Genomic DNA, 27,603 nt, shown 5'->3' on the forward strand with positions numbered 1-27,603 from the left:
GAATCCGAATTTTGTATAGTTTGATTTCTTGTTTATCATTTATGATTATTTCGTGAATTTGTCTCATAATCTTGTTTAAGTTTGATATAGGAATTGTTGGTTGTAATGTTGTTATGGTTGATTTTAAGTTCAATATTATTGAATTTAGAAATCTAAATATACTTGTTTGATTGTTGTTGTTGTTTAAATCCGAAAATAGGTTTGTTGTTGCTAAAAATATTGTTCAATCAAATTTTAGTTGTTCTTGGTTGTTCAATTTGTGTTCATATGATTTGTGGTTGAAATCATGTTCATGTGATTTGTTATTGAAATGTTGAAGAAATCATGTTCATGAAATTTGTTGTTTGAACATTGTTAGAAATTAATCATATTGCCTATATTTTGGTTAAGTTTGATTAATTGATGTGTTATAGCTGATGGGTAGTTTGGTAATTTGTAGTACGTTCAGGGGTAGTTTGGTAATTTTCAGTAAGGTCGGAGGGGTAGTTTAGGAATTGTACATTTTGTAATTGTTTATATGAAGCATGGGGGACAAAATGAAATGGGGTGGGTTGTGATATAGTTATTTAATATAAAGGGGGGACAAGACAAAATTTAGTGGGGGAATCTTGTATTATTTTAAGTGAAGCATGGGGGACAAAATATAATGGGGTGGTGTGATATGTTTATTTAATGTAATGGGGATGAGTGGGAAGATAATGGGTTGGGTAGAGAAAAAGTATTGATTTTAATTAATTGAAAGGTTTATGGGATGGGTTATATATATGAAGTCTTGAAATCAGATTTGGGAGACAGAGAGAAAAAATACAGAGAATAGAAGAGAGAAAAAAAAGGGCTGAACATTTAAGAGAAAGAAAAATTCCGAAAAATATTTAAGCTTTCAAAATAAAAATAAAAACTAAAAAATCTTCTGCTTTCTTTCTTTGTTTGAAATTAGTATTAATGGTTGTTGTTTCATTCAAAGCTTAAAGCTTTTGTTTTTGGGATTACTACTCCACCGGTCTGTTACTGGGTTGTTACTGTTGCTGGACTGTTGTTGCTGTATTGTTATTACTGTCGCTGATTCTCATCATCATTTTCTTTTGCTTCCAATATCAGGTACATATCTGTAAATTCATGTCATGAAAAGCTTCAACATGGCAAGTAAATGAAGTTTGGAATTATAAGGATGTCTTCTACTCATTTAAATTTTATTAGTTTAAGTTTCAGTTTTGTTTTAGTTGGTTAATATAGTATTATACTTGACATGATAAACTGTTAACTAATTAACCTTCTGGAGTAGTAAATTCCACGATAATCTTATATGTTTTGAGGACTAGTGATGACATTTACTGTTTGGATTATTGATAGGGAACATTGCAGAAAATTGGCCATTAATTAAATCTTGTGATATTGTTAGCTAAGTAAAGAATAGTACGGAAATACCCAGAAATTACATTACTAGCTTATTTTGTCAAATATCCAATTTTGTTTAAGGCTAGATGATGTCGTCTTATTAAATCAATTGGTAGATTAGTTCTCTTTCTTAATAACAAATGGCATAGTTATTTTAGGAACGCGATCAACTCATTTCTTTTAATGTATGAAATAATGTCGATGATTTTTTACAAAATATAGAGTTAGTGTTTGCAAATATTCGCGTAGGCAGAGAATAAGAATTGGTTTATTTATCTCAAACTCAATCTTCGTAATCAAAAATTAACTAAATAATTATAACTTTGGACTAAAAACAAGTATATGAGAAGGATATGGGATTTATAAGCACGAAGTGCAACATTTTATGTCAAGGATATGTAGAAATAGAGTTCGTATCAAATATAACAATGAAAATTCTTCAGAAATTATTAATTTGTCTATCAAATTAATTCTTTTTCCAGTTTTATATGCGATTCGATTTTTGGATATATTAATGTTGTATCCACGATAAAAATGGTAGTATTTTTAGTTACATGTTGTTTGTTTCTTTTTCATATCATTAATTCTTTAAAATTTGAATAGTTTTGAGGTATATAATTCATACGCGTAAAATAAGACTTGTAGCAACGCCTAATAAATTTTGAATTCTTTGTCAAGAAATTTGGTGGCATCCCAATCGGTGATTCTCCATGACTCTTACATTTAAAAATAGATGGATGCAATAAACATTTGTAGAGAATTTATATTACTGTCAAGAATATTTGCATAATTAAGGATGCGTTCGCGTGACTTGATTATACTTCTAAGGCAATTCGGATTATGCGTTCGCGCAATTTCGAGCAAATTTTTATTAAAAAGAGATTCGTCGGGAGATATTAAATTAATTTATAAAACCCGAGATGTGCGGTTCATTATTTAAGAAAGGCGAATGTTCTTAATTTTATTTTTAAACACAATTTCGAAAAAAATAATTATTTTTATAATAAATATATTATCAATATCATTGTGTACACGTACGCGTGACATGATTTCTCACGTTAAAAAATATATAATATATAAAACGAATACACGTACGCGTGATTCGATTCGAAGAAGGGTCTTTAATTATAAACAATCTAAATAGAAACGGTAACAAAATCATGCAATAAAAATGTAAAATCGAGATAATTAAGCCAAGAATAAAAATAGTTAAGCGACCGTGCTAGAACCACGGAATTCGGAAATGCCTAACACCTTCTTCCGGATTAACAGAATTCCTTACTCAGGATTTCTGGTTCGCAGAATAATAAACAGAGTCATATTCTCCTCGATTCAGGGATTAAAATTGGTGACTTGGGACGCCTTAAAATTCCCAAGTGGCGACTCTGAAACAAACAAACAAATCCCGTTTCGACTGTCCTTTAATTAGAGAAAACCCCTTTGTACCCTCTCGGGTATGTAAAAAGGAGGTGCGACAATGCGTACAGGCTATTTGCAAAAGCTGGATACAATCCTAATGAGCCGTCAAAGTTAGGGAAACTACCATTAGAAGCTGCAACGAGACAACCACGTGAAGGTTTGGGATACAAGCAACCGTCACTAGTGCGCATCTCAATAAGAAGGGTGAGTAGCAATTACATCATTGTAGAAGACGAATCTGCCGCTTCTAACAGGCCTTCTGTCTTTGATCGACTTGGAAAATCAACTGTGAGAACTTTCGTATTTAAGAGATTGGGTCCATTAAAGAAGGGGAACAAGTTCCAGATAAATTTTCAAAGCATAAGAACACCTGCTCCACCCAAGATCCAGAAGACCTCTAATGATTTCCAAAGTTTGGTTCCTTCAAGAATGAGGCGACAAACAAAACTTGTGGTTTCATGTAAAGAAGTACTAAAGGTGAAGCCATATACTCTGGTCTACACTAAGGAACGTGACGAAGATGAAGAAAGTGTAGGTTCTTCGTATCATGTCACTGTACAAGGCGAGAATGGTGTTCTGTCTTCGATGGAGGATAATGTAGAATTGGAGCATGTTTCACCGTGTTATCATATATCCTTCGACGATGGGGACCCTCAAGGATATGAAGATGCGAAAGATGCTCCACCTAAACTTGAAGAAGGAGTGAAGACGATAGTTGATGCCTTAAAAGAAGTCAACCTTGGCACCGATGAAGAGCCAAGACCCACCTACCTAAGTGCTTTACTATAAGCTGATGAAGAGAGCACTTATATTGAGTTACTCAAGGAGTTCAGGGACGTCTTCGCTTGGAGTTACAAAGATATGTGTGGCTTGGACTCGAAAGTAGAAGCCCATTACCTTGCAGTCAAAATGGTGCTCGCCCTGTTAAACAAGCTCAAAGGCGTTTTAGGCCGGACTTGGTTCCCTTGATTGAAACAGAAGTTAACAAACTCATCGAAGCTGGCTTTATTCGTGAAGTTAAATACCCAACATGGGTTTCAAGTATTGTCCATGTAAGGAAGAAAAATGGCCAGATTTGAGTGTGCATTGACTTTAGGGATCTTAACAATGCGTGTCCGAAAGATGAGTTCATGCTTCCTATTCCAGAACTGATGATCAATGCTACTACTGGGTATGAGGCAATGTCATTTATGGATGGTTCATCGGGCTATAACCAAATACGCATGGCACCAAAAGATGAAGAGCTTACTGCATTCCGTACCCCAAAGGGTATTTATTTCTACAAGGTAATGCCTTTGTCTTGAAGAACGCTGGTGCTACTTACCAAAGAGCTATGCAGAATATTTTTGACAATCTTCTCTATAAGAATGTCGAATGCTATGTTGATGACTTGGTGGTAAAATCAAGAGAGAAGGGCGACCACTTGAAGGACTTGAGGATGGTATTTGAATTGCTCCGGAGATACCAACTTAGGATGAATCCATTGAAATGTGCCTTTGGAGTTACTTCTAGAAAGTTCCTTGGTTTCATTGTCCGACATCGAGGGATCAAAATTGATCAAGCCAAAGTGGATGCCATTTTGAAAATGCCTGAGCCTCGGGATATATTCGTGAATTGAAAAGTCTGCAAGGAAAGTTAGCGTACCTTAGGAGATTCATCTCGAACCTAGCTAGGAGGTGTCAACCATTCAGTCGCCTTATGAAGAAAGGTGTCCCTTTCAAATGGGACCAAGCATGCAGTAATGTCTTTGAGAGCATTAAATCCTACTTGATGAAGCCTCCAATTTTAGCAGCCCCTATACCTGGAAAGCCATTGATACTATACATTGCAACACAAGAAAGGTCTGTTGGAGCATTGTTGGCCCGAGAAAATAGTGAAGGGAAAGAAAACTCTCTTTACTACTTGAGTAGGATGATGACACCGAACGAGCTGAATTATTCTCCAATTGAAAATTTGCGTTTGGCGCTAGTCTTCTCAATTCAAAAGCAGAAGCACTACTTTCAAGCTCATGTTGTTCGTCTTGTTTCTAAGGCAAATCCCATCAAGTTTGTGATGTCAAAACCTGTCCTTAGTGATCGACTAGCAAGGTGGTACCTCCAGTTTCAATAATTTGAAATCGTGTACATCCCTCAGAAGGCTATAAAAGGACAAGCGTTAGCGGACTTCTTGGCAGATCACCCTATACCTGATGATTGGGAGCTAACTTACGTACTACCTGATGAGGACGCCATGGTCATCAAAGTTTAGCCTCCATGGAAGATGTACTTTTATGGTGCTGTACATCGCAGAGGAGCTGGTGCTTCTGTAGTATTTGTCACTTCTCAAGGTGAAGTTCTACCCTACTCTTTTACGTTGACGCAACTCTGCTCTAACAACGTTTCTAAGTATCAAACACTAATACTTGGGCTCGAAATGGCTATTGAAATGAAGCGGTTGCAATTGCAAGTCTTTGGTGACTCTCAGTTAGTGGTCAATCAGCTTTTAGGTAGGTACGAGGTCAAGAAGCCCGAACTACGCCCATATCATGATTACGCTAAAAAGTTAATGGGGTGGATCGGTGATGTGACTATTCAGCATGTGCCAAGGAAAGAAAATAAGACGGTGGATGCTTTAGTTGCCCTAACTTCATCTTTAACCCTGCCTGATTAAGTGCAAGTTACTGTCTGCAAAAAATGGGTAGTACCGCCGCCAAGTGATGTTGAAGGTGAAGAAAATGAACTCAAGCATCTTGTTGTTGTTTTTGAAGTCGAGAAAGAAGAATGGAGACAACCTATTATTGACTACTTGTGCTATGGGATACTTCCAGAAAATCCGCGGAGAATAACTGAAATCCGCCGCCGTGCACCTGCTTCCTTTACTACAAAGATACCCTATACAGAAGATCATTCGAGGGAGTAATCTTGCGATGCTTAGGGGAAGGTGAAACACTTCAAGCTTTGCAAGAAGCGCATTCTGGGGTATGTGGGTCACACGAGTTTGGACCAAAGCTCCACTTCCATATAAAAAAGGACGGGATACTATTGGCCAACGATGGTAAAAGATTGCTTGGACTATGCTCGAAGATGCAAGGCTTGTCAATTCCATGCGAATTTTATTCATCCACCTCCTAAAGTGTTGCACCTGACTATTGCATCCTGGGGGTTTGATGCTTGGGTATTGGATGTTGTTGGACCACTACCAAAGTCCTCTGGTGGGCACCTATACATCTTGGTTGCAACTGACTACTTCTCAAAATAGGTCAAAGTTGTTGCTCTTAAGGAAGTAAAGAAGTAAAATGTTGCAAGTTTCATCAGAGTAAACATTATCTATCGCTTTGGCATTCCTCATTACATAATAACGGATATGGAAAGCCATTTGATAATAGGCTGATGAACAAGATTTGTGATCTCTTTGGCTTCAAACAACGTAACTCTTCGATGTACAAAGCTGCCGCCAATGGTCTAGTTGAGGCATTCAATAAGACTCTATGCAACTTGTTAAAGAAAGTTGTCTCCAAATCCAAACGAGATTGGAATGACCGTATGGAAGAAGCTCTATGGGCATATAAGACGACTCACTGCACGCCAACACAGGCGACTCCTTATTCACTCGTTTATGGAGTCGAAACTGTCTTGCCACTTGAGCGTCAAATACTTCATTACGATTGGCTATTCAAGAAGGGATCACTGATAAAGAAAATGCTCGACTTCGATTAGCAGAATTGGAGGAACTTGATGAGAAGAGGTTGGAAGCTCAACAGAGTCTTGAATGTTATCAAGCTCGATTATCTCGCGCCTTCAATAAAAGAGTTCGCCTGAGATCCTTTCAAGTAGGAGATCAAGTCCTTGTCGTACAAATACCCATAATTACTTCTCATAAACTTATAGGGAAGTTCACTTTAAAATGGGATAGGCCATATGTCGTACAAGAAACTTACTCAAGTGGGGCTTACAAGCTGGTTGATGCAGATTGCATGAGAATCGGCCATATCAGTGGCAAGTTTTTGAAGAAGTATTATCCTTGAAGTTACAACGCTCTTTGACGCCTGAGCCTAAACTGGATGTAGCAACACTCCTGGACCGCATGAGTCTAAACTATGTACGGACCCATAAAAAAAGAGTCCGCTAGGTTGAAAACTTTGAAAGAGGCGGCTTAGGCAAAGTTTAGGACATAAAAAAAATCACCCAATTTGAACTACCGCATGACTTGATCCTCTTCGCCGAGGTACGTAGGCAGTTTAGAGTTTCATTCTAAGTTCAGTCGCATAAGATCAAAAGATACATATTGCCTCAATTGTTGTTCGAATGAAGTATGAAGGAATGTAAGATCAAGCTGAAATGTCATCCTCCTATTGAACTTTGATCTCATTTGATTTAAAGGGAGCAACCCTCCGTGGTAAATTGATATCTTCAATTGAGCAATTTTAGGAGGATGTCAAGTATTTGCATTGAAGTCCAGGGATTCTTATTTCTTCAGGTACGCCAAACCTTCAAGTTTGTTGGTCTCCAAGTCTGCCCTCTACCTTAAAAAAAGGGAAGAGAAGAGAGGCGTCAAAAGGAAACACAAGTATAAGGAAAAGATTGTTTGGTACAACGTTTCAAATTCGGCGAGACTTGAACCCAAGATATTTGTGAGAATATAGCTCTTAAATTTCGATTGATGGCAAGTAAGACATCTTCCGATCTTGAGGCTTCCATACCAAGATATGAATTTTTTGGGGAGACTGCGCAAATCTGGAATTGATAGCGTGGTGCAATATAAAGTTGATTTCAAAATATTATCTAAGATAATTCTGAAGTTATTTGATTGAGAATTTTGGATATGTTTTAGATCTTGAAGTCTAGTTTTCAATAAATTAAACAGTTTGTAATTTTGACGTTCCTACACCAAGATATGAATTTTTTTGTGAGACTACGCAAATCTAGAATTGATAGCGTGGTGCAATATAAAGTTAATTTCAAAATATTATCTGGGATGATTCTGAAGTTGTTTGATTGAGAATTTTGGATATGTTCTAGATCTTGAAGTTTAATTTTCAAGAAATCAAACGGTTCATAATTTTTACATCCTACACCAAGATATGAATTTTTTTGTTGAGACTGCACAAATCTGGAATTGATAGCGTGGTGCAATATAAAGTTGATTTCAATATATTATCTGAGATGATTATGAAGTTGTTTTATTGAAAATTTTGGATATGTTCTAGGTTTTGAAGTCTAGTTTTCTTTAAATCAAACGGTTTACAATTTCGATTTTTTTACACCGAGATATGAATTTTTTGGTAAGACTGCGCAAATCTAGAATTGATAGCGTAGTGTAATATAAAGTTGATTTCAAAATATTATCCGGGATGATTCTGAAGTTATTTGATTGAGAATTTTGGATATGTTTTAGATTTTGAAGTCTAGTTTTCGAAAAATTAAACGGTTTGTAATTTCGATATTTTACACCAAGATATAGTTTTTTTGGTGAGACTGCACAAATCTAAAATTTTTAACATGGTGAAATCTAAAGGTGGTTTCAAAATATTATTTGGGGTAATTCTGAAGATGTTTGATTCTAAGTTTTGGATATATTTTAGATGTTGAAGTTTAATTTTCGAGAAATCAAACGGTTTATTATTTAGACTCTCCCACAACAAGATATGAATCTTTTGTTACAAGCACGTAAAGCTGAAAATTATGCGACTAAGATAAAAGTCGGACAATGTAAAGTAAAAGAGAAGCTGAAATATTTAAGCCCTCCAAGTCTCAAGTTGAAGTCTTCAAGTCCTTCGGTCTTTAAGTTTCAATCTTAAAATTCACCGATCTTAAGGTTGAATTGTTCAAACCCTCCGAATCTTCGAGTTGAAGTCTGCGAAGTCCGCCAAATCTTCAAAGTTTTCCAAGTGTTCAAGTCGATGTCGTCTTCGAGTTGAAGCTTTATAACTTCCAATCTTAAGGTGGATATATAAGTCCCTTTGTACCTTAAGTTGGCCTCTTCGCGGGTTTATCCTTAAAAGGAACTATAACTTTCCAATCTTAAGGTGGACATATGAGTCCCTTTGCACCTTAAGTTGGCCTCTCCTATAGTCGGGCCGTTTTGAGAGTAATCTCTCTGATAATCAGGCCACATTGAGAGTAATCTCTCCGATAGTCGGGCCGTTTTGAGAGTAATCTCTCCGATAGTTTGGCCACATTGAGAGTAATCTCTCCGATAGTCGGGCCACATTGAGAGTAATTTCTCTGATAGTCGAGGCACATTGAGAGTAATCTCTCCGATAGTCGGGCCACATTGAGAGTATCTCTCCGATAGTCGAGGCACATTGAGAGTAATCTCTCCGATAGTCGGGGCACATTGAGAGTAATCTCTCCGATATTTGGGCAAGGATAAGTACTCATCCCCTCACACCCCGAGATTGTCTTCTTCATGCGTGGATCATCTTGTTGAACAAGAACATATCTTTCTCGCTTGACCTACAAAAAAAGACAACAAAGAAGAAATTACCTGCGCATTAATGCTCCCGAGTCCGCAAAGCTAGTCTCAATTTGCTTGTAGATTCTGCGAATTGATGCTCAACAAATATGAGCATATGACTTTAAATAGATCTTCATAGATGGCTTTCTATGGCATATTGCATGATGTGGGATCGTGTAAAAGGCAGTGACTATTACCTGTTTCTGACATGGACTTGGTGGGGACTCTTCCGTATTAAAATAGAAGTCAATCAAAGCTATTTGGTTTAGAAAAGGATTTGGAAACATTCGACATCAAGCTGTGTGGTAAGAATATGTACACATTCATAAGAATTAATGCTTGCTTATGACTCTTCAAAGGATTTATGAGTAAGAATTTCAAATGGAAAAGGTTGTCACGTATCATCAATGTTTCAGTAAAGCAAAAGTGAAATGCATCGGCAAAGTTGAAGTGCAAATGCCAAAAGTTTAAGCTTATATGGTTTTCCATTGTCATCTTAAAAGATGAATTTCTATTATAAGCAAGTTTCGAGCAACTGACAAGATTTTTGTTACAAAATATTGCCTAGACTAGTAAATTGGGGCTTCAAAATTATCCCATTTGATGTCTTCATAATACTTCAATCCTTGTCTTAAGTTCGACATGTTTAGGACTGGCAAGTCTTGAAGTAGGGGGCATTTGTAGGCATATAAAGTTTACATAAATAAAATCCATAAAATAATTTGGACTATATTTTAAATTCGAGATATATTGGTCCAAATATATATATTATGTGCTAATATAATTGGATTAATTATATAAGTCCAACATATATGGATTAAATAAATAAGTCTTAATCCCTTGGGCTAGCCCATTAATTTGGGCTAAAGTGCTGAGCCCACTTCATTTAGCCCAAGATGTCATCTTCCTAGAGGCCTAATTTGGTGCCACGTGTCAAATGATGTGGCGCTCCAAGTCAAACGGAAAAGCCAATAGGATTGTGCCACGTGTCAAAATGACAAGGCATGCCAAGTCAAATTAAAGGGCCAATGAAACTGCGTCATGTGTGCAAGTGACATATTTCGGCCAATCAAATGCGGCCATGTCACACTGCAAAATTATTGGTCGGAAAGAGTTTGTTCTTATCACAACTCCTCCCTTCTACAACTATAAATAAGGGTTTTCATAACTCAGAAAAGACACCAGAAGTATAACAAGAAACAAGAGAGAGCTCGTGGATCAAACGCCGCAAATTTCTCTACAAGTTTCAAGCTTCAAGCAATCAAGTTCAAGTTTAAAAAATCAAGTCCAAGCTCAAGAACGAAGAACGAATCAAGATCAAGTTCAAGCAGTCAAGCTCAAGCTCAAACTCAAGAACAAGATCATCGTTCGTGGAAACAAATATAGATTCAAGATTAAGCTCAAAGGCCCTTGAATTTATTTTATATTGAAAAAGTAGAATCAGAGGATTCATAGAGATTGTACACTCAAATATTCGAAATCAAATACTATAATTGTTGCGATATTTTTCGGTCTTGATTTTATTTTCTCGACGCAAATTTATTGTCTACACAATTTTAAAGTAATGTCCATCTTTCTTTTACTTGTCATCAAATAAACTCTTTAATAAAATTTATTTTAGTTTTTAAGTTTCAAATTGATACGTCACTTAAGAAGAAGAGTGAAAAGTTATACTATTTGGTATGAGAATATTTAAGTCAAAAGCGTGTTTTAGTAGTTGAATTAAAATTATTGGTTAAATATTTGGTGTTGAAGTAATAAATTTTAAAAGGAAAGAAATTATAAACTAAAATCTTACTCGGTTTCAACTTCTTAATTATATAAGCTTGTACATAGTTCGAATATGGAAAAATTTAATCAATAAATTTTAATTGATTTTATAATCCTAAATATTAGGAAAATAATTATGACTATTCCTAAATATTAAAGAATTAATTTAATTAATATTCCTAAATATTAGGTTATACATTAAAAACTAAAAGGCTATTTTGTCCAGTGTGAACTTTATTTTTAAAGGGTAAAAAAGACGAACGACATTTTGCTAAGGGTCTTCGTGATTTTAATATAGTATATATAAATAGATAAATATAACGATTTAAAAAGAGCATTTTCTTAAATTCAAAATTGTAAGGACGTGATCTAGAAATCGTTCCAACTATAAACAACAAAACAATTATGGTTGTTCAATCCCACATGAGTTAGAGTCCACTATATATATCTTCATTGAGCATATTTCTCATTTGAGTTGGGGGAAAAAAATACAAAAATCCCATATTGATTACCATTAAAAGTTTTTTTTTTTCTAATGGAAGGAACCATATGACTGATGGAGACTATACAAATTTGAAACCTTAAAGGCATATGTTGTCAATCCCATATTGAATTGGGTCAAAAGTTACGACACCATACGTTGGGGCCAACTCCGCAATTAATCGAAAGTTGCATTTTCCTGATACGGTCCCTGCAAATGCGGAACAAAACCGGATTCTCAGATTGACCGGAGAAGCAAGGAAGGAAACTAACAGCACATCATCAGCCATGGGTTCCGATCCTGAAAAGTTGATGACCAAAGCCGATAAACTGTAAAAACCTCACCTACCACCTCTATTAATTCTGTATTATCTATTTATGAATCATTTTCTTTCTATATTTCCAAGATTCAATTTTTGTCAGATAAATTTGTTGTTATATAACAATTTTAAGGTTGTCTGACCAAATCTTTGTAAGAGGGTGCCGCTTTCTCTATGTTACTGGTGTAAATATGGTATAATACACACTCACACGCTTATACAGAATATATACATGTAATTGTCTTAACTTTTAAGCTGTCTATAAAGGGCATATTTTGTTATAATTTTAAGAAATGTTTATGAGAGTGGTAACGGAATGTGCATACTTTTTTCCCATCGTGTGATGTTTAAGCACTTGATTGAGCTAATAAAATTTCCATTTTCTTGATCAGATTTTGATATTCTATTATTTATTACGCCGTCACCAACCAGTAAAATAGTGTTCTGATTAGAGATTGGAGCATCTTGTTACTCGTTTGGTCTTTATTAACGTTAATATTTCCATTTTCTCGAATAATATTTGGATTTAGGACTTGAAAGCAAATTTTTTAGTTAATGCGCTTGATCTGAGAGATTAGATGTAGTTATGGCGGTGCAAAATACCATATTCGAGATCATGTACTTGTCGTGATGCTGGAAGAATTTTCTGTTCTTTGATGCAAAGTACAAAAAGAAGCCTTTGTATATTTAATCCTCATTTCTTTCCACGTTTTAAGTTTTATGTAATTATTTGTTCCCCTATCTGTATAGGACAAAATTAAGTTTTACCAGGTGGAGTAGCGATTGGAGAAGTGCTACTGTTTTATATGAGCAGGCAGGTATGTACGATATTTATATTTGAGTAAAACAAATGTTACATAAATTGGAACACTTTGAGCATGTTAATCACGTGACTGACACTATGTTCTTGCATTACAGCTAATGGATTTAGGGTTGCTAAAAGTTATGAGAAAGCAAAAGAAGCATTTGAGAAAGCTTCAAAAGGACAAGAGATGCTTTCCTCGTATCCTTTTCCCCAATCAGTTTCTCTGAATTTTTCTTGTCGTTTGTCGATTGAGTCGGTTCTGAGATCCTTGACAAGTAAATCAGGCCTTGGGATGCTGCTAAACATATGGAGTCTGCTGCTACCATGGCGAAGGAACTAGGCAACTGGAAAGAAGTTGCTGACTTTTATAGAAGGGCCTCTGAGCTGTACAATGAATGTGGGAGGGCGCAACCTGCATCTGACGCGCTTGGAAAAGGTGCACGGTATGTCGCCGACTCATTTGGTTGCATTTATCTTTAATGCTATTGCCCTTTCATTATGTGCCAGGTTCAGTGCACAAAATTATAAATCCACAACAAACTCATATTGAATATTTCAGCTTTTATTCCATTTATTTTGTTTCCAATTTAGTGCAAAAAAGTGGGAGGTTGTTATTGTAAATTGCTTATTACCAGTTTACAACCCAAAAACTGTCCAAAAGTGCAGGGGTCTATGGCACAATCTGTTTTATGCTATATCAAGTACAATTTAGTCTTATCTGATTATAGATTTAGAGAATCCCCGATCCTAGGGAACCCCTTGTTTAGATCTGGAAAACGGGAGGACTGATATAGCAACCCTACCTAGTTCGAGATTGAGGTGTAGATTTGTTGAATCTGATTATACCATATCAGTGATTAACTAGTTTCTGTCAGTTGTTTGACTTGCATTTTTGCAATTCCTTGAACAACATTCAGCCGTATTTTAAGTAATGATAAATAAAGATACCTCCGCCTAGACTTCAAGTTAATTTAAAATATGTTTGTAGAAACCCGGAAGTGAGAATAAACATTGATTATTCCGTAGCGCATATATTAACAATTGCTTCTGTATAATGTGCACTATACGGAATCCACAATTTGCTGGTTGCCTTATTCCAGTATATATCTTAAAGTGGTCAATCGACTTTAAATATCTCGCATTAGATGATTAGATCTTGACAGGATTTAGGAGAAAAGGCAAGCGTGATATATTGCTAGGCTGATCAGAATTAACAGAAGTGTTGAACTTTCTCATTGCTGAATCAAAAAGGTTTCTAATGCTAATATGCAAAAAATCAATTAAAGTGATATTCATGATTAGTCTCATGATATAATATCGATGTTGAACAGCTAAGTACCAAATTAAGCCAAGTTGTGCTTAAAACTGAACTAGAGACCAAACTCAAGAGTCAAGACAAGAGGTTTTGAGTTCCATTTATGTTGATCCGACCTGTTCAGCTACTGCTTACATCAAAACTTAATTCTACTTTCCAGAAGTACAGCTAAGAAAAATGCAGGAATAATAGCGAAAAATACTGAGGAGGTACAACAGAAATCTAAGAGTGGATACAATTCAAGCATTTCACTGTTTCAATCAAAGCAAGCTTAATGAAACCATTTATTTTTTTTACATTTTAGATGTCACGTCATGCAATTGTTATTAAAAGTTACCACTAGGTGTCTTTCCTCGCACCATTGAAGAACCCCAGAATGGAAATTGAATAAAGTCAAAGAGGAAGAACAGAATAGGGTGGACTGGGCATGGGAAATGCTGGAAAGTTTGAAAAGGGGTTAAAGAAGAACAGAAGATTGAAGAGTGAAAGCCGTGTTCTCCTGTGGAGTTGGCTGATGTTCTCAAGTAGATACCCTAAGAGGGGAGTCTGAGTGTTCTAGATGTCGTGGCTTCCCGGCTTTATGTGCTAGATTGATCGTTGTGAAACAAAGAAATGGGAAAAGCGGATAATGACTGGAACAATCCGACTATGCCAGTTTTGTGTTTGGCATAAGTCTAAATTCTGTGCTTAACTGGCCCTGTTTCTGTTTCTCTTACTAACCTGTTCAATGGGAAACTCTGGTTAGGGAGGGGGTAATTTTGGTGGTTCTAACAGTTTCCTATAATATCAAGTTCTTACTGTAGATTCTTTTTATATGTTTGATACTTTTTCCTTTTGCTTGAGATTGAAACAATGTGTCGTATCTGATAAAAGGTTGTTAATGTTATAGTGCTTTAGAAGATGGTGCACCTGATGAAGCTGTTCAGTTGTATATTGAAGCCTGTGACACTCTTGAAGAGGATGGGAAGGAACAAATGGCCTTTGATCTATATCGTGATGCTACAAGGGTTTATCTGAAGCTTGAAAAGTGAGAATTACATTTAAGGCAGATATTACTTCTAGAAGTTAGAAGTTGATGTATTAATCTAATATATCTTTTAACCTCTTTCTTTTCTTTCTTTTTTACCTTCTAAATATAAAAATAGTCATACCTTGTTGAGCTAAAAGGTCACAACCAAGTTGGAGCGACTGTGACTTTCTATACATCGGAATTTTGTTAACTTTTAGGTCTCCCCAATGTAGACCTAAAAAAAGAGTTCACATCTTTAAATCTACAAACTTTTAGGTGGACCAATTTGCACCATTTCTCCCCTCCTTCTCATCTTTTCTAAGCTGAGGGTCTATTGGAAACAACATCTCTACCTTCACTAGGTAGGGATAAGATCTGCATACACACTATCATCCGCAGACCCCACCTGTGGGAATATACTAGGTTTGTTGTTGTTGTTGTTGTTGTAATCTGCCAACTTAATAATATATCTTCTAGTGGTCCTGGTTTTGAGCCTAAGATACCATGTACTATCAAAAAAATATTCATGTGTTTGGTCTAGGAATAAGAATCAGACCCACACGTGAGGGGCGTTATACAAAACCTAAAGAAAATTAATAAAAGTGACTCATTTCTAACAGTAGTTTTAATTGAAGCGGTTCACACAGATTCTACCTTTAGTAAGTGATGATGACTTTGATTTCACCACATGCAGGTATGAAGATGCTGCAGGTATCCTATTAAGGTTGGCATTAGCTGCTGACAAGTGCAACGCAACACACAGCCAGTGCAAGGTTTGAAAGCCCTTTAGTCACATTTTCATCTACTGAACACTACTTTGACATTATCTTGTTTAATTCTTGGATAAAGAAAGTCTAGCAAAGTCCATGTTTGTTATGCCATAGCCTTTGAAACCCAGAAATTTTAGTCTGTAGTTTCTGAATTCTGAAGGAATGGTTACTGCTGCAATTCTTCATTAGCTACAACTATTTGTAATGTGTTTGAACAATAATAAATGGCAGTTCTTTGCTTCCCCTCCCCCCCCTCCCCCCTCTCCCTCTCTCTCTTGCATTTCCCTTGCCATTCTTTTGTCCGTCAATTGCATATGTATGTAGGAGCCAATGGCAGCGATATTGATGTGGCCTCTCTTGTAGTTCGTCTACCCTTGTGTCTTTTTTTTTGTGCCTAAACTTTACATCTGCTGCTTATGTTTTAGTTTTCTTTTCTTAGACATTTTTAAGGAGTGATCTGTAGCCGTGTGCATTTTTCGGCTTTAACAATAAAGCTGATTGCATTCTTCGGATTATTTGGACTGAGTTTATTCAGTTATGGGATTGGTTTCGGTTTAGAATATGGGAAATTTGGATCTTTTGGTTTGTTTTTGATTTTCCACATAATAATGATATAATCGAACTTATGGGCTCATATATATATTGCTAAGATTTCTATGTATGCTTTTTTCTTCCACCCTTTTTGGTCACTTTCTTTCTTTTTTCCCTCTTGCCTCTTTTTGCTGTTTTCACTTTGTCCTTGTTGGTGTTGTTAACATTATCTTCTCATTTCAGCCAATTCTTTGAGCTACTGAGGAAGTAGTCTCGTCTCGGGAGGATGTGATTATGGTTTCAGTTTATATGGGCCTTATTGTATTTTCTTTTTGTTTCAGTTTTCTTTTTCTTAGAGAATAGTAGTCCTTGGTTAACACGTGCTTGAATGTTGGAGTGGGTATCTCAGGTTCTCTGTAACGATCTGTTGATCCTTATCTAACTCATCATCCATGACTTGTCTCCTCGTGATTAATGCGGGCATAAATTTTTGATACAACGTTAAAATAATTTTTTTATCAATAAAGATATATATAGTGTTAAAATACTTGAAAAATTGTTCTGCTAAGTGAAGGTTTCAACCTTTCAGCAATTGCTAAACTAATCATTTGTTTGCAGGCTTATCTTAGTGCAATCATTGTGTACCTATATGCCCATGACTTTAGGCAAGCGGAAAAGTGCTACAATGATTGTTGTCAGTAAGTTACTTATGTATTTCATCAGCTCAAGTATGTTGATTTTCCCTTTTTGTGTACCTTTATGATCATGACTTAAGTGATTATGCGCTACAAGAATTATTTTTCTAATTCTCCATATGTATTGTTTTACTTTTTCACCGCTAGAATTGGAAGTCAAGAGCAAGTGGAATCCATTAAAAAATTTTATGTATGAGATTTAGTTTTGATGGAAAAAAGAATAAAAGTTTTACTAGGTGGAATGGGAGGAAAGCATATGGAGAAGGTGAAACGAGATCTGACAAGCGAAGTCCATTGCAGGAGCTTAAAGCTTGAAAGTTGGTTTGATGGAAAAAAAGAATCATATTTTATTAGGTGGGAAAGGAGGAAAGCAAATAGTATAGGTGAAATGAGATCTAACGAATAGGAAAAAGTAGTTTTCTTTGATGCTTATAGTTCTTGTGTACTGACCAGCATCTTTTCTTTCTTGTTCATCTTTTCAAAGCTTTGTAGCATGGCTGGCCTTGTTTCCTTTTTCATTTTAGACTGCTTCCCGGTAGCTTGGCAGCAGAGGAAGTTTACCATGCAGATAATAACCATTAGACCATTGAAATTGAGAATTTTAATTTCTTATTATGAGTATATCACTCCATGTGGACCCATATACTCAAATAGAGAAACTAACAATATCGTGTGCACTCCTTAAAAAAGAAGAGAACTATCTCATGTACTGATATACGCGTGCCTAACAAGTAGGGATGGCATGCTCAGTTAGTTGTCAGCTAGTTCAAGTTAGCTGCTTTACCACCATTATTGCTTTGCGTGGATTATTTATTTAGTTTTACTGCACTTAAATGTCGTACTTATCTCAATACATATGCATTTTAAAGTTTAAACCAGTTCCTGGATGTGTTCAGTCCCATTGAATCTTTGCACAGGTTCTAGTGCAATACAATCTTTCTCTAGTGAAGTTCATTGTTTAGCATTCCCTTTTTCATTTGCACATCTCTTTATGGTGTTTGTGGTTAAGGAAATATGTCTTGTATGGAGAAAACCCAAAAAATAGGCAGGTCCAAAAGCGTTCTTTGAGTTTTCCAACACAATGATCCAAGGATGAGGCTTACAATGATGTGATTGATGCTTTTACCATTTCAATGCATTTTCTCCAGTGCCCTTTGGCAGGCAACTTCTTCAACCTTGTTTAGCCCAGTTACATTAATCTACTTCCTTATCTTTAAGTCTAGGAGTGCCAGATCCCATACTACTTTCACCTGGGTTAGTCAGACTTAGTTAAATCTGGATTAGCCAATAAATAGGCATCTCTGGATTATAATATCCTCATCAAGTCCCTAGAATCTTAGAGTCCATCTTCTTAGATCCTTCTTAGCTTGTATTTCTCCTGTTGCACTCCATATCCGCTCATTATTCGAAATCATACCCCGGATCTTCCACATGCATGGTTAACGTAAATGTTGTTTAGTTCTGTCATAGAACAAGTTTTATTGAAAAGGACTGATGGTTACTACAAGAGTTCAGCTTGCTCCTATTTAATATAGAGTTTTTTTAAATATCTGAATAAATGTGCTGCTGCAAATTTTTGTTCACTGGTTCGATATTTGTTCCCTTTGTGATAGAGCAGTAAATGAACGTCCTGTAAGCTAATTGTACAAGTTTTCTCCTCTATTCTTGCTGTAAGGCTTCAGCAAATCACACAATTAGTATGTGAGTCGCATATCTAAGTGGGAAGAGTTTGTTGTTTGAATATGTAGTAAACAGGTGATAGTAGAAGAAAAGAACTACCGACTATGGACCTCCAGATACTTGCCTTTGTCTAATATCCTTCTATATTGGCCTAGAGTATTTTCCTTTAATTCTTATTTATTTTTCTGAGTTGAGCATCTGGGACATTATGCTAAGGGAAGAGGGTCAACAAGGAATGGACGGCTAAAATTGTTAGGCTTCTGTGTACCCCTACCTATTCAGCTTTTCATGTTTATCTTTCTCAGATTGATGAATCTATATAGACAGTTTTATTTTTCAAGCTCATGTTTGCTTCTGGTATCGATAACCTCTCTTATATTTTTAGTTTACTCATGATTTTATCAGGTTAATTCTTATCCTACTAAAGACACGGTTGTTGGCTCTTCTTTGTAGGGTTGAAGTTTTCCTGAATAGCGATCAAGGTCGCTGTGCTGGTAAATTTCTCTCTGCTTATGCTGAAGGCGATGTTGAGGATATTAAGCGTGTGGCACAATCAAGCACTGTATCAAATCTTGATCACACGGTTAGTCATACAGTTAGATTTTTAGAGTCAAAATGATGAGTGCTAATTACTGTCTTACATTTGTTAGAATAGTTATGTGAATATATGTAATTAGTCCTAGTCCCTTATGCAATAGGAGTAGGTTATGCGTTGTGAATACATATAAATAGGGCTCATTGTAACATAGAGTATTAATCAATAATATTTCCCCCCATGCTTTCTCCTTATGTAAGAGGGGAGCGGTAGCATTAGGGGAGTTGGGACACTCCGAGAGGCGCCTAGACTTTGGGTACTGTAGGCGTATCAAGGTTGAGGAAGTAGTGGGAGCTGTGGGTAAGATGAGTCGGGGCAAAGCGACAAGACCAGACGAGATTCCAGGAGAATTTTGGAGGTATGTGGGTAGAGCGGGCTTAGAATGGCTGACTGGGTTGTTTAATGTTATTTTCAAGACAAAGAGGATGCCAGATGAGTGGAGATGTAGTTTGATGATTCTGTTGTTTAAGAACAAAGGTGATATCCAGAATTGTAATAATTATAGGGGCATCAAGTTGTTAAGTCATACCAAGAAAGTTTGGGAGAGGGTGGTGGAAGGGAGGGTGAGGAGGGCGGTATCTATTTTTAAAAATCAGTTCGGGTTCATGCCGGGACGTTCTACTACGGAAGCTATCCACCTTAGGTTGGTGGAACAACACAGGGAGAGGAAGAGGGATTTGCACATAGTGTTTATTGACCTAGAAAAGGCGTATGACAGGGTCCCTAGGGACGTTCTTTGGCGATGCCTGGAAGTGAAAGGGGTGCTGGTAGCATACATTGAATCGATAAAAGATATGTATGATGGAGCTAAGACTTGGGTCAGGACTGCGAGAGGTGACTCCGAGCTTTTTCCGGTGATTATGGGGTTACACTAAGGATCTGCGCTTAGCCCATTCTTATTTGCTCTGACGATGGATGCCTTGACACACCATATTCAAGGGGAGGTGCCATGGTGTATGTTGTTCGCTGATGATATAGTTCTGATTGATGAGTCGCATAGCGGTGTTAATGAGAGACTGGAGGTATGGAGGCAGGCTCTGGAGTCCAAAGGTTTCAAGTTGAGTAGGACCAAGATAGAATATTTGGAGTGTAAGTTCAGTGGCGTGTCGGGGGAAGCGGACGGGGTGGTGAGGCTCGACTCACAAGTCATCCCCAGGAGAGAAAGTTTCAAGTACCTAGGGTCTATTATCCAGGGAGATGAGGAGATTGACGGGGATGTCACACACCGCATTGGGGTGGGGTGGGTGGATGAAATGACGGTTAGCAGACAAGAGGGTACCACCGAAACTCAAAGGTAAGTTTTACAGAGCGGTGGTTAGGCCGGCTATGTTATATGGGGCTGAGTGTTGGCCAGTTAAGAATTCACATATCCAGAAGATGAAAGTAGTCGAGATGAGGATGTTGAGATGGATGTGCGGGCATACTAAACTGGATAAGATAAGGAATGAAGATATTCGGGAGAAGGTGTGCGTTGCTCCCATGGACGACAAGATGCAGGAAGCGAGACTTAGGTGGTTTGGACACGTGCGGAGGAGAACCATAGATTCCCCGGTTAGGAGGTGCGAGCGGTTGGCTTTGGCAGGTACGAGAAGAGGTAGAGGGCGGCCTAAGAAGAATTGGGGCGAGGTGATCAGGCAAGACATGGCGCGACTCCAGATTTCCGAGGACATGGCTCTTGATAGGAACGTGTGGAGGTTGAGCATTAGGGTTGTAGGCTAGGGGGTAGTTCATAGTTTTTTCCTCTTTGTATCGGGTAGTCTGATAGAGTTTTGCCTATGTCTGGTAGCGGTCTATGTTGTGTTCACACTATTTTGTTGTTTTGCACTATGTTGCTCGGATTCTCCGAAAATATGGCCAAATACGTGTCGGATCCTCCAAAAGTAGTGCATTTTTGAAGGATCCGACACGGGTGCGGCTACATTTTGGAGAGTCCGCGCAACATAGGTTTTGCATATGATTGTATTATTGCACTCCCTTTCACTTATTTGGTGTATTTTAAGATATTATTATTACTTCTCTTGCTTCTTTTGTTGTTACAGATCTCTTCTTTCGTTTCTTTTCTGAAATTATTATCTCTTCTGTTGAGTCGAGGGTTTCCGGGAAACAACCTCTCTACCCTTCCGGGGTAGGGGTAAGGTCTGCGTACATCCTACCCTCCCCAGACCCCACTAGTGGGATTTTACTGGGTATGTTGTTGTTGTTGTTGCTTTCTCACATGATATCAGAGCTTTGGTGAGAAGAGATCATTGTGCGTCATTCCAACGACATCCAGGAAGAAAGAACTTAGTCACAGTGCGATTTTCCGGTGACCTAAGTGACTATTTGCGTCAAAGTCACTAATTATCAATGTTGTGAAATCCAACAACACCAAAAGGTTCCCAAGAGATAGGCGACCAAACCTTAGAAAAAGTCACCTGAAAATTCCCACTCACGCGCCCCCACGCGTCGACATATGAGGGCTGTTCCGATCAGAATTTGGAAAAATTTCTTTTGGACAGTGTAATCGCCTTGAAATTCCGAGCCTACCCATCCAATTTAAACCAAATTCTGACCACTTTTATATTTTTTCGGCGTGAACAATGATTTTCAGAAAATTTTCTGGCATTAATAGTAATTTCCAAAAGGGTTTCCGATTTTTCCAGCGTGAACATTATAATGTCATTCGTATTAGAAGCCTTGAGACTCACAATCCGTTGGATCGAATGCATTGTGCATTGAATCCAATCCAGATGGTTTCTTTACCAGATTATATTGAGTTCCTTCCGTACAAAGCACGTAACAGACATCTTCAGGATTAGCCTCCGTTGTTCCAACAGATAGTAGCGTGACTTGTGTCTCCCAGTCTTCAACCTTTGAGTCTTGGGTCATTGATTAAGGTGCATCTGATCATATTTCTGGTAACAATTCTCTTTTCACTAGTATTTCATACTCAATCTCTTCCAACAGTCACAATGGCCAATGGGTCTCAAACCATGGCAACTGCAATAGGTCAAGCAAGTCCACTTCCTTCCTTACCTTTAGGCTCAGTTCTTTATGTTTCCGGTAGTCCTTTTAATCTCATAGATGTTAGTCGCTTAGTCAAATCACTTAAATTTGCTGTTTTATTTCTTGATGACCTTGTTTTTATACATGAATGCAGTACGGGGCGGATCATTGGTACCGGACGTGAATCAGGTGGACTTTATTACCTTATCCTTGCAAAATCACATGGATTCACATCTTGTCTTCCTTTAACAACTTGTCATGTTACTGATTCACCAGATTTATTACATAAACGGTTGGGACATCCTAGTTTGTCAGAACTTCAGAAAATGGTACCTGACTTATCTCACTTGTCCATTCTAGAGTGTGAGTCATGTCAGCTCGGTAAGCATACCCTTTCCTATTTCCCGCGGCGTCTTGATAATCGAGCAGTCACATTTTACTTTAGTCCATTCAGATGTTTGGGGTCCTAGTCGGGTCAGTTCTACCTTGGGATTCCGCTACGTTGTCAGTTTCATTGATAATTATTCCAGGTGCACTTGGATATTTTTGATGAAAAATCGATCTGAGTTGTTTTCTATTTTTCAGACATTCCACGCTGAAATTCAAAACCATTTTCCCGTTTCTATCCGCACATTTCGTAGTGATAATGCCCTAGAGTATTTGTCTTCCCCATTTCAGCAGTTTATGAACTCCCATGGGATTATTCATCAAACATCTTGTCCGTACACATCCCAACAAAATGGGGTAGCTGAAAGAAAGAATAGACATCTTATTTAAACTGTTAGTACCCTACTCATACAATCTCATGTTCCGCTGCATTTTTGGGGGATGCAGTTCTTACATCTTGGTATCTTATTAATCGTATGTCATCTTCAGCTAAACAGAATCAAATTCAATTCTCTATCATGTTTCCCCCCTTACCTTTGTTCTCTCTTTCACCTCGTGTCTTTGGGAGTACATGTTTTGTTCATAACTTTACTCTAGAAGAAGATAAGTTAGCTCCTCGTGCTCTTAAGTGCGTATTTTTGGGTTACTCGAGAACGCAAAAGGGATATCGATGCTATTCTCCTGACCTCCAGCGGTATCTTATGTCTGCTGATGTCACCTTCTTTGAAACTCAATCATACTTCACAGGTCCAGGTAATCACTTAGATATTTTTGAGGTGCTACCAGTTCCGTCTTTTGGAAATTCAGTCACTATCTCCCGTTCATCTTCCTCCATAGCTCCATTTGCAGCTCCGCCACCTATAGTTCCAGTGCCACCACCTAGTCCAGTTCCACCAACTATAGCTCCAGTGCCACCCCCTAATCAAGTTCAACCTTCTACATCTCCAACACTCCTGACTTATCATCGTTGTCCGCGCCTAGCATCAGGCCCAACTGATTCACGTCCTGCACCTGACCCTGCTAATACTGCGGACTTGTCTCCTCTTAGTCAACCGATTGCACTACAAAAAGATATACGCTCCACACTTAATCCTAACCCCTGTTATGTCGGTTTAAGTTACCATCGTGTGTCATTATCCTATTGTGCATTTGTATCATCTTTGTCCTCTGTTTCCATCCCTAAGTCTACAGGTGAAGCACTGTCTCATCCAGGGTGGCGACAAGCTATGATTGATGAGATGTCTGCTTTACATACGAGTGGTACTTGGGAGCTTGTTCCTCTTCCTTCGGGTAAATCGACTGTTGGTTGTCGTTGGGTATATGCAGTCAAAGTTGGTCCAGATGGCTAGGTTGATCGACTTAAGGCTCATCTTGTTGCCAAAGGGTATACTCAGATATTTAGACTCGATTACAGTGATACTCTCTCCCATGTCTAAAATAGCACCAGTCCGCCTTTTTCTATCCATGACTGTTGTTCGCCATTGACCTCTCTATCAGTTGGACATTAAAAATGCTTTTTTTCACGGTGACCTTGAGGATGAGGTTTATATGGAGCAACAACCTGGTTTTGTTGCTCAGGGGAAATCTAATGGCCTTGTATGTCGGTTGTGCCAGTCCCTTTATGGTCTAAAGCAGTCTTCTCGAGCCTGGTTTGGTAAGTCCAACACAGTTATTCAGGAGTTTGGCATGACTCGTAGTGAAGCTGATCACTCTGTGTTTTATCGGCATTCTGCTTCAAATCTCTGTATTTATCTGGTAGTTTATGTTGACGATATTGTTATTACCGGCAATGATCAGGATGGTATTAGTAAGTTGAAGCAACATCTCTTTCAGCACTTTCAGACTAAGGATTTGGGCAGATTAAAGTATTTTCTGGGTATTGAGGTCGCTCAGTCTAGCTCATGTATTGTGATCTCACAACGGAAGTATGCCTTAGATATTTTTGAGGAGATAGGAATGACAGGTTGTAGACCTGTTGACACTCCAATGGATCCAAATTCTAAACTTCTGCCAGGACAGGGGAGCCTCTTAGCGATCCTGCAAGATATAGGCGATTGGTTGGTAAATTAAATTACCTCACAGTGACTAGACCTGGCATTTCCTTTCCTGTGAGTGTTGTGAGTCAGTTTATGGATTCTTCCTGTGATAGTCATTGGGATGCAGTTGTCCACATTCTTCGGTATTTAAAATCAGATCCAGGCAATGGTTTATTGTTTGAGGATCGAGGCCATGAGCAAATCGTTGGATACTCAGATGTTGATTGGGCAGGATTACCTTCTGATAGACGTTCTACGTCTGGATATTGTGTCTTGGTAGGAGGAAATTTGGTGTCTTGGAAGAGCAAGAAACAAAATATGGTTGCTCGGTCTAGTGCATAAGCAGAATATCGAGCAATGGTTATGGCGACATGTGAGCTAATTTGGATCAAACAGTTGCTCAAGGAGTTGAAATTTGGTAAAGATTAATCAGATGAGACTTGTGTATGATAATCAACTGGCTTTTCATATTGCGTCAAATCCAATATTCCATAAGAGAACTAAGCACATTGAGATTGACTGTCACTTTGTTAGAGAAAAGATATTCTCGAGAGATATTGCTACAAAGTTTATGAAGTCGAATGATCAGCTTGCAAATATTTTCACCAAGTCCCTCATTGGTCCTCGTATTAACTACATATGTAACAAGCTCGGTACATATGATTTATATGCACCAGCTTGAGGGGGAGTGTTACAATAGTTATGTGAATATATGTAATTAGTCCTAGCCCCTTATGTAATAGGAATAGGTTATGTGTTATGAATACATATAAATAGGGCTCATTGTAACATAGAGTATTAATCAATAATATTTTCTCCCGTGCTTTCTCACAGCACTCTGACAAATTTAGCATGGCCCAGAGTAGCTCTTTTGACAATATTGAGTTGCAAATGCCTACTATTTCAATTATTTGGATGGCTGTTGTGCTTAGGCTTGTAACATCGTCTTGAATGACAATAAGTGGGTAGGTTAGTTCTTAGCTTTTTGGTAAGAATGGTTGGAATGGGGTATCGCCAGGTTTCTATTTAAACTAGACATTCCTCAATCCAACTGTTTTCTCTCCCGCAAGTGACCGGTTCTGTAGTTTTCTAGCTATAAGATTTTTGGAGCATCTTTTCTGCTAAATTGTCCCGACTGATAAAAACTTCTACTTTTTCTTTGATATTTGTTTTTGACTTTTTATTTGATATTTGTTTTTGTAAGTCGTTTACTCAGTATTGTATTTTTCCTACTTGCTTCAGAACTTTCTCCCAGAATTCAAAGAGTCAATTCATTAATTGAACTGCAAAAATTTTTCTTGTTTGGTCTGCATAGCTGTTTCATGATTAGCTTCTAGATCATTGTCAATGCTCAATGCTTCACAGTTAACGCTGAACTTGAGATTTTAATTTGCACTTGGACGAAAAAGTAAGGAAATTAAGATGCATAAGCAAGAAGCTTCATTTGTGTGATAACTATTTTCCTTCCCTTTCCCCTTCTTTCCTGCACCTACATCTAATTGTACTTGTGTTGTTTATGAGTGTGTGTACTTAAGCCATTCAATAATCCATTCAACTTGCTATATTAACATTTAACACAAATTGCAATAAATCCAGATCATCAAGATTGCGAGGAAATTGCCTACCGGGGATGTAAGTGCGTTCAAGAACGAAGTCACGAAAGATAATGAAGAGCCTTTGGATGAAGATGATCTGACCTAAACTTTCACTAGTTGAGTCAAAGCTTCATGTGTGCTAAGTTTCTGGTCTGACCGACAATCAAATATATAAAACTCGAGTCTTCTTTTTTATTATTTTATCCTGTTAGATTTGTTAATTATATCATGAGAAAATGTCTGAGAGACACCGTGTACAGAAGAATCTCACAAACCATCGCTCCACGGATTGATTTGCGGATTGGAAGCTTTTGTTTGCGAATGTAATTTCATTTTTTATAGAAGCTATTTGGTGATTGTTGGATCATTGAAGCGCAATCTTAGCATTGTGGTTCTGTACTGTGTTATGTGAATTAAATGAACTCAATTCTGGAGATTCCTCCCCTTTGCTTTGTTCCTCCAGCATTGACCCCCTTTGCTTTGTTCCTCCAGCATTGACCATAAAACTGATGAACAAAACTATGCAAAAGACTGGCAATCTGATTTAAAGTTTTACTTCTATTTCAAATTAATGTTTAGTTGTTGTAAATAGTATGTGGATGAAGTCCATGTATGAATAGTTTGTGGATGGATTTCCACATCCCTTACATTGTTTTACTGTAGTAGTCCTTACTTTTTATGCTTATAAAAGGTTATGTAAATGGCAGTGGAAAGACACACCAAAAGGAAGTGAAATACTCTTCCTTTCTATCTCTGTTTCTTATTTATATTTTACTAAATTATTTTTATTTTATAACACGTTATCAGCGCGAAACTCTAATTTTATCCTTAACCCTGCTAAGTTGAGTCATATTTTATTAAGGTATGTATCATTATATTCATTTTGTTTATGGCAGTACATATCATATGCTCACTATTTGCAGATTACTAAATTATTTTTATTTTATAACATGTTATCAGCACGAAGCTCTAATTTTATCCTTAACCCCGCTAAGTTGAGTCATATTTTATTAAGGTATGTATCATTATATTCATTTTGTTTATGGCAGTACATATCATAGGCTTACTATTTGCAGATTACTTGTGCTCTTGGACATCTTAAATAGTTTAAGTACATTGCAGTGATAAAATAATCATTTCCTTCGGTGCTTAACTCTTAGATGACCTCAAAGTCATCAAACTAGCTACCCACTAATGAAACTATTTATAATATCATGAACTTCCTGGATCAAAACATATCTTTAAGGCCTTTTTTAAGGCCTTTTGAAGAACTGTGAGAAATAAAGTGACAAGTAATAATTTTATATTGGTTTAATTACTCTATATTTATTGTATTGGAACATATAAATAATGTTTGTCGCGTTCAATTCTACACACACAC

The 27,603-nt window shown here is 37.3% G+C and overlaps 2 protein-coding genes across 2 annotated transcripts; both read left to right on the forward strand.

Moving 5' to 3' along the window:
• The first annotated feature begins 4,512 nt into the window (after window positions 1-4,512).
• LOC138884964 (uncharacterized) lies at window positions 4,513-5,712 on the forward strand. The gene is made up of 3 exons (XM_070165842.1): window positions 4,513-4,901; window positions 5,103-5,299; window positions 5,465-5,712. The coding sequence occupies exons 1-3, from the start codon at window positions 4,513-4,515 to the stop codon at window positions 5,710-5,712; spliced, it is 834 nt and encodes a 277-aa protein (XP_070021943.1).
• A 5,927-nt stretch (window positions 5,713-11,639) lies between these two features.
• Window positions 11,640-26,656, forward strand: LOC104243487 (gamma-soluble NSF attachment protein). The gene is made up of 9 exons (XM_009798675.2): window positions 11,640-11,831; window positions 12,570-12,637; window positions 12,738-12,822; window positions 12,909-13,067; window positions 14,829-14,966; window positions 15,643-15,721; window positions 16,868-16,947; window positions 19,078-19,207; window positions 26,224-26,656. Exons 1-9 carry the CDS (start codon window positions 11,788-11,790, stop codon window positions 26,326-26,328), a joined length of 888 nt encoding a protein of 295 aa, XP_009796977.1. The 5' UTR covers window positions 11,640-11,787; the 3' UTR covers window positions 26,329-26,656.
• Window positions 26,657-27,603: the final 947 nt, after the last annotated feature.

The sequence above is a fragment of the Nicotiana sylvestris genome, chromosome 2 (assembly GCF_000393655.2).
Source record: "Nicotiana sylvestris chromosome 2, ASM39365v2, whole genome shotgun sequence".
In the NCBI taxonomy this organism is placed as follows: Eukaryota; Viridiplantae; Streptophyta; class Magnoliopsida; order Solanales; family Solanaceae; genus Nicotiana; species Nicotiana sylvestris.

Excerpts from the sequence above, each read along its gene's own strand:
- LOC138884964 (XM_070165842.1), top strand. The coding sequence starts at position 4,513 with ATGAAGAAAGGTGTCCCTTTCAAATGGGACCAAGCATGCAGTAATGTC. Across the intron at positions 4,902-5,102 it reads CTTAGTGATCGACTAGCAAG|AGGAGCTGGTGCTTCTGTAG; the intron begins GTGGTACCTCCA and ends TGTACATCGCAG. Across the intron at positions 5,300-5,464 it reads AGTGGTCAATCAGCTTTTAG|TGCAAGTTACTGTCTGCAAA; the intron begins GTAGGTACGAGG and ends TGCCTGATTAAG.
- LOC104243487 (XM_009798675.2), top strand. The coding sequence starts at position 11,788 with ATGGGTTCCGATCCTGAAAAGTTGATGACCAAAGCCGATAAACT. Across the intron at positions 12,823-12,908 it reads GGACAAGAGATGCTTTCCTC|GCCTTGGGATGCTGCTAAAC; the intron begins GTATCCTTTTCC and ends CAAGTAAATCAG. Across the intron at positions 19,208-26,223 it reads TATCAAATCTTGATCACACG|ATCATCAAGATTGCGAGGAA; the intron begins GTTAGTCATACA and ends CAATAAATCCAG.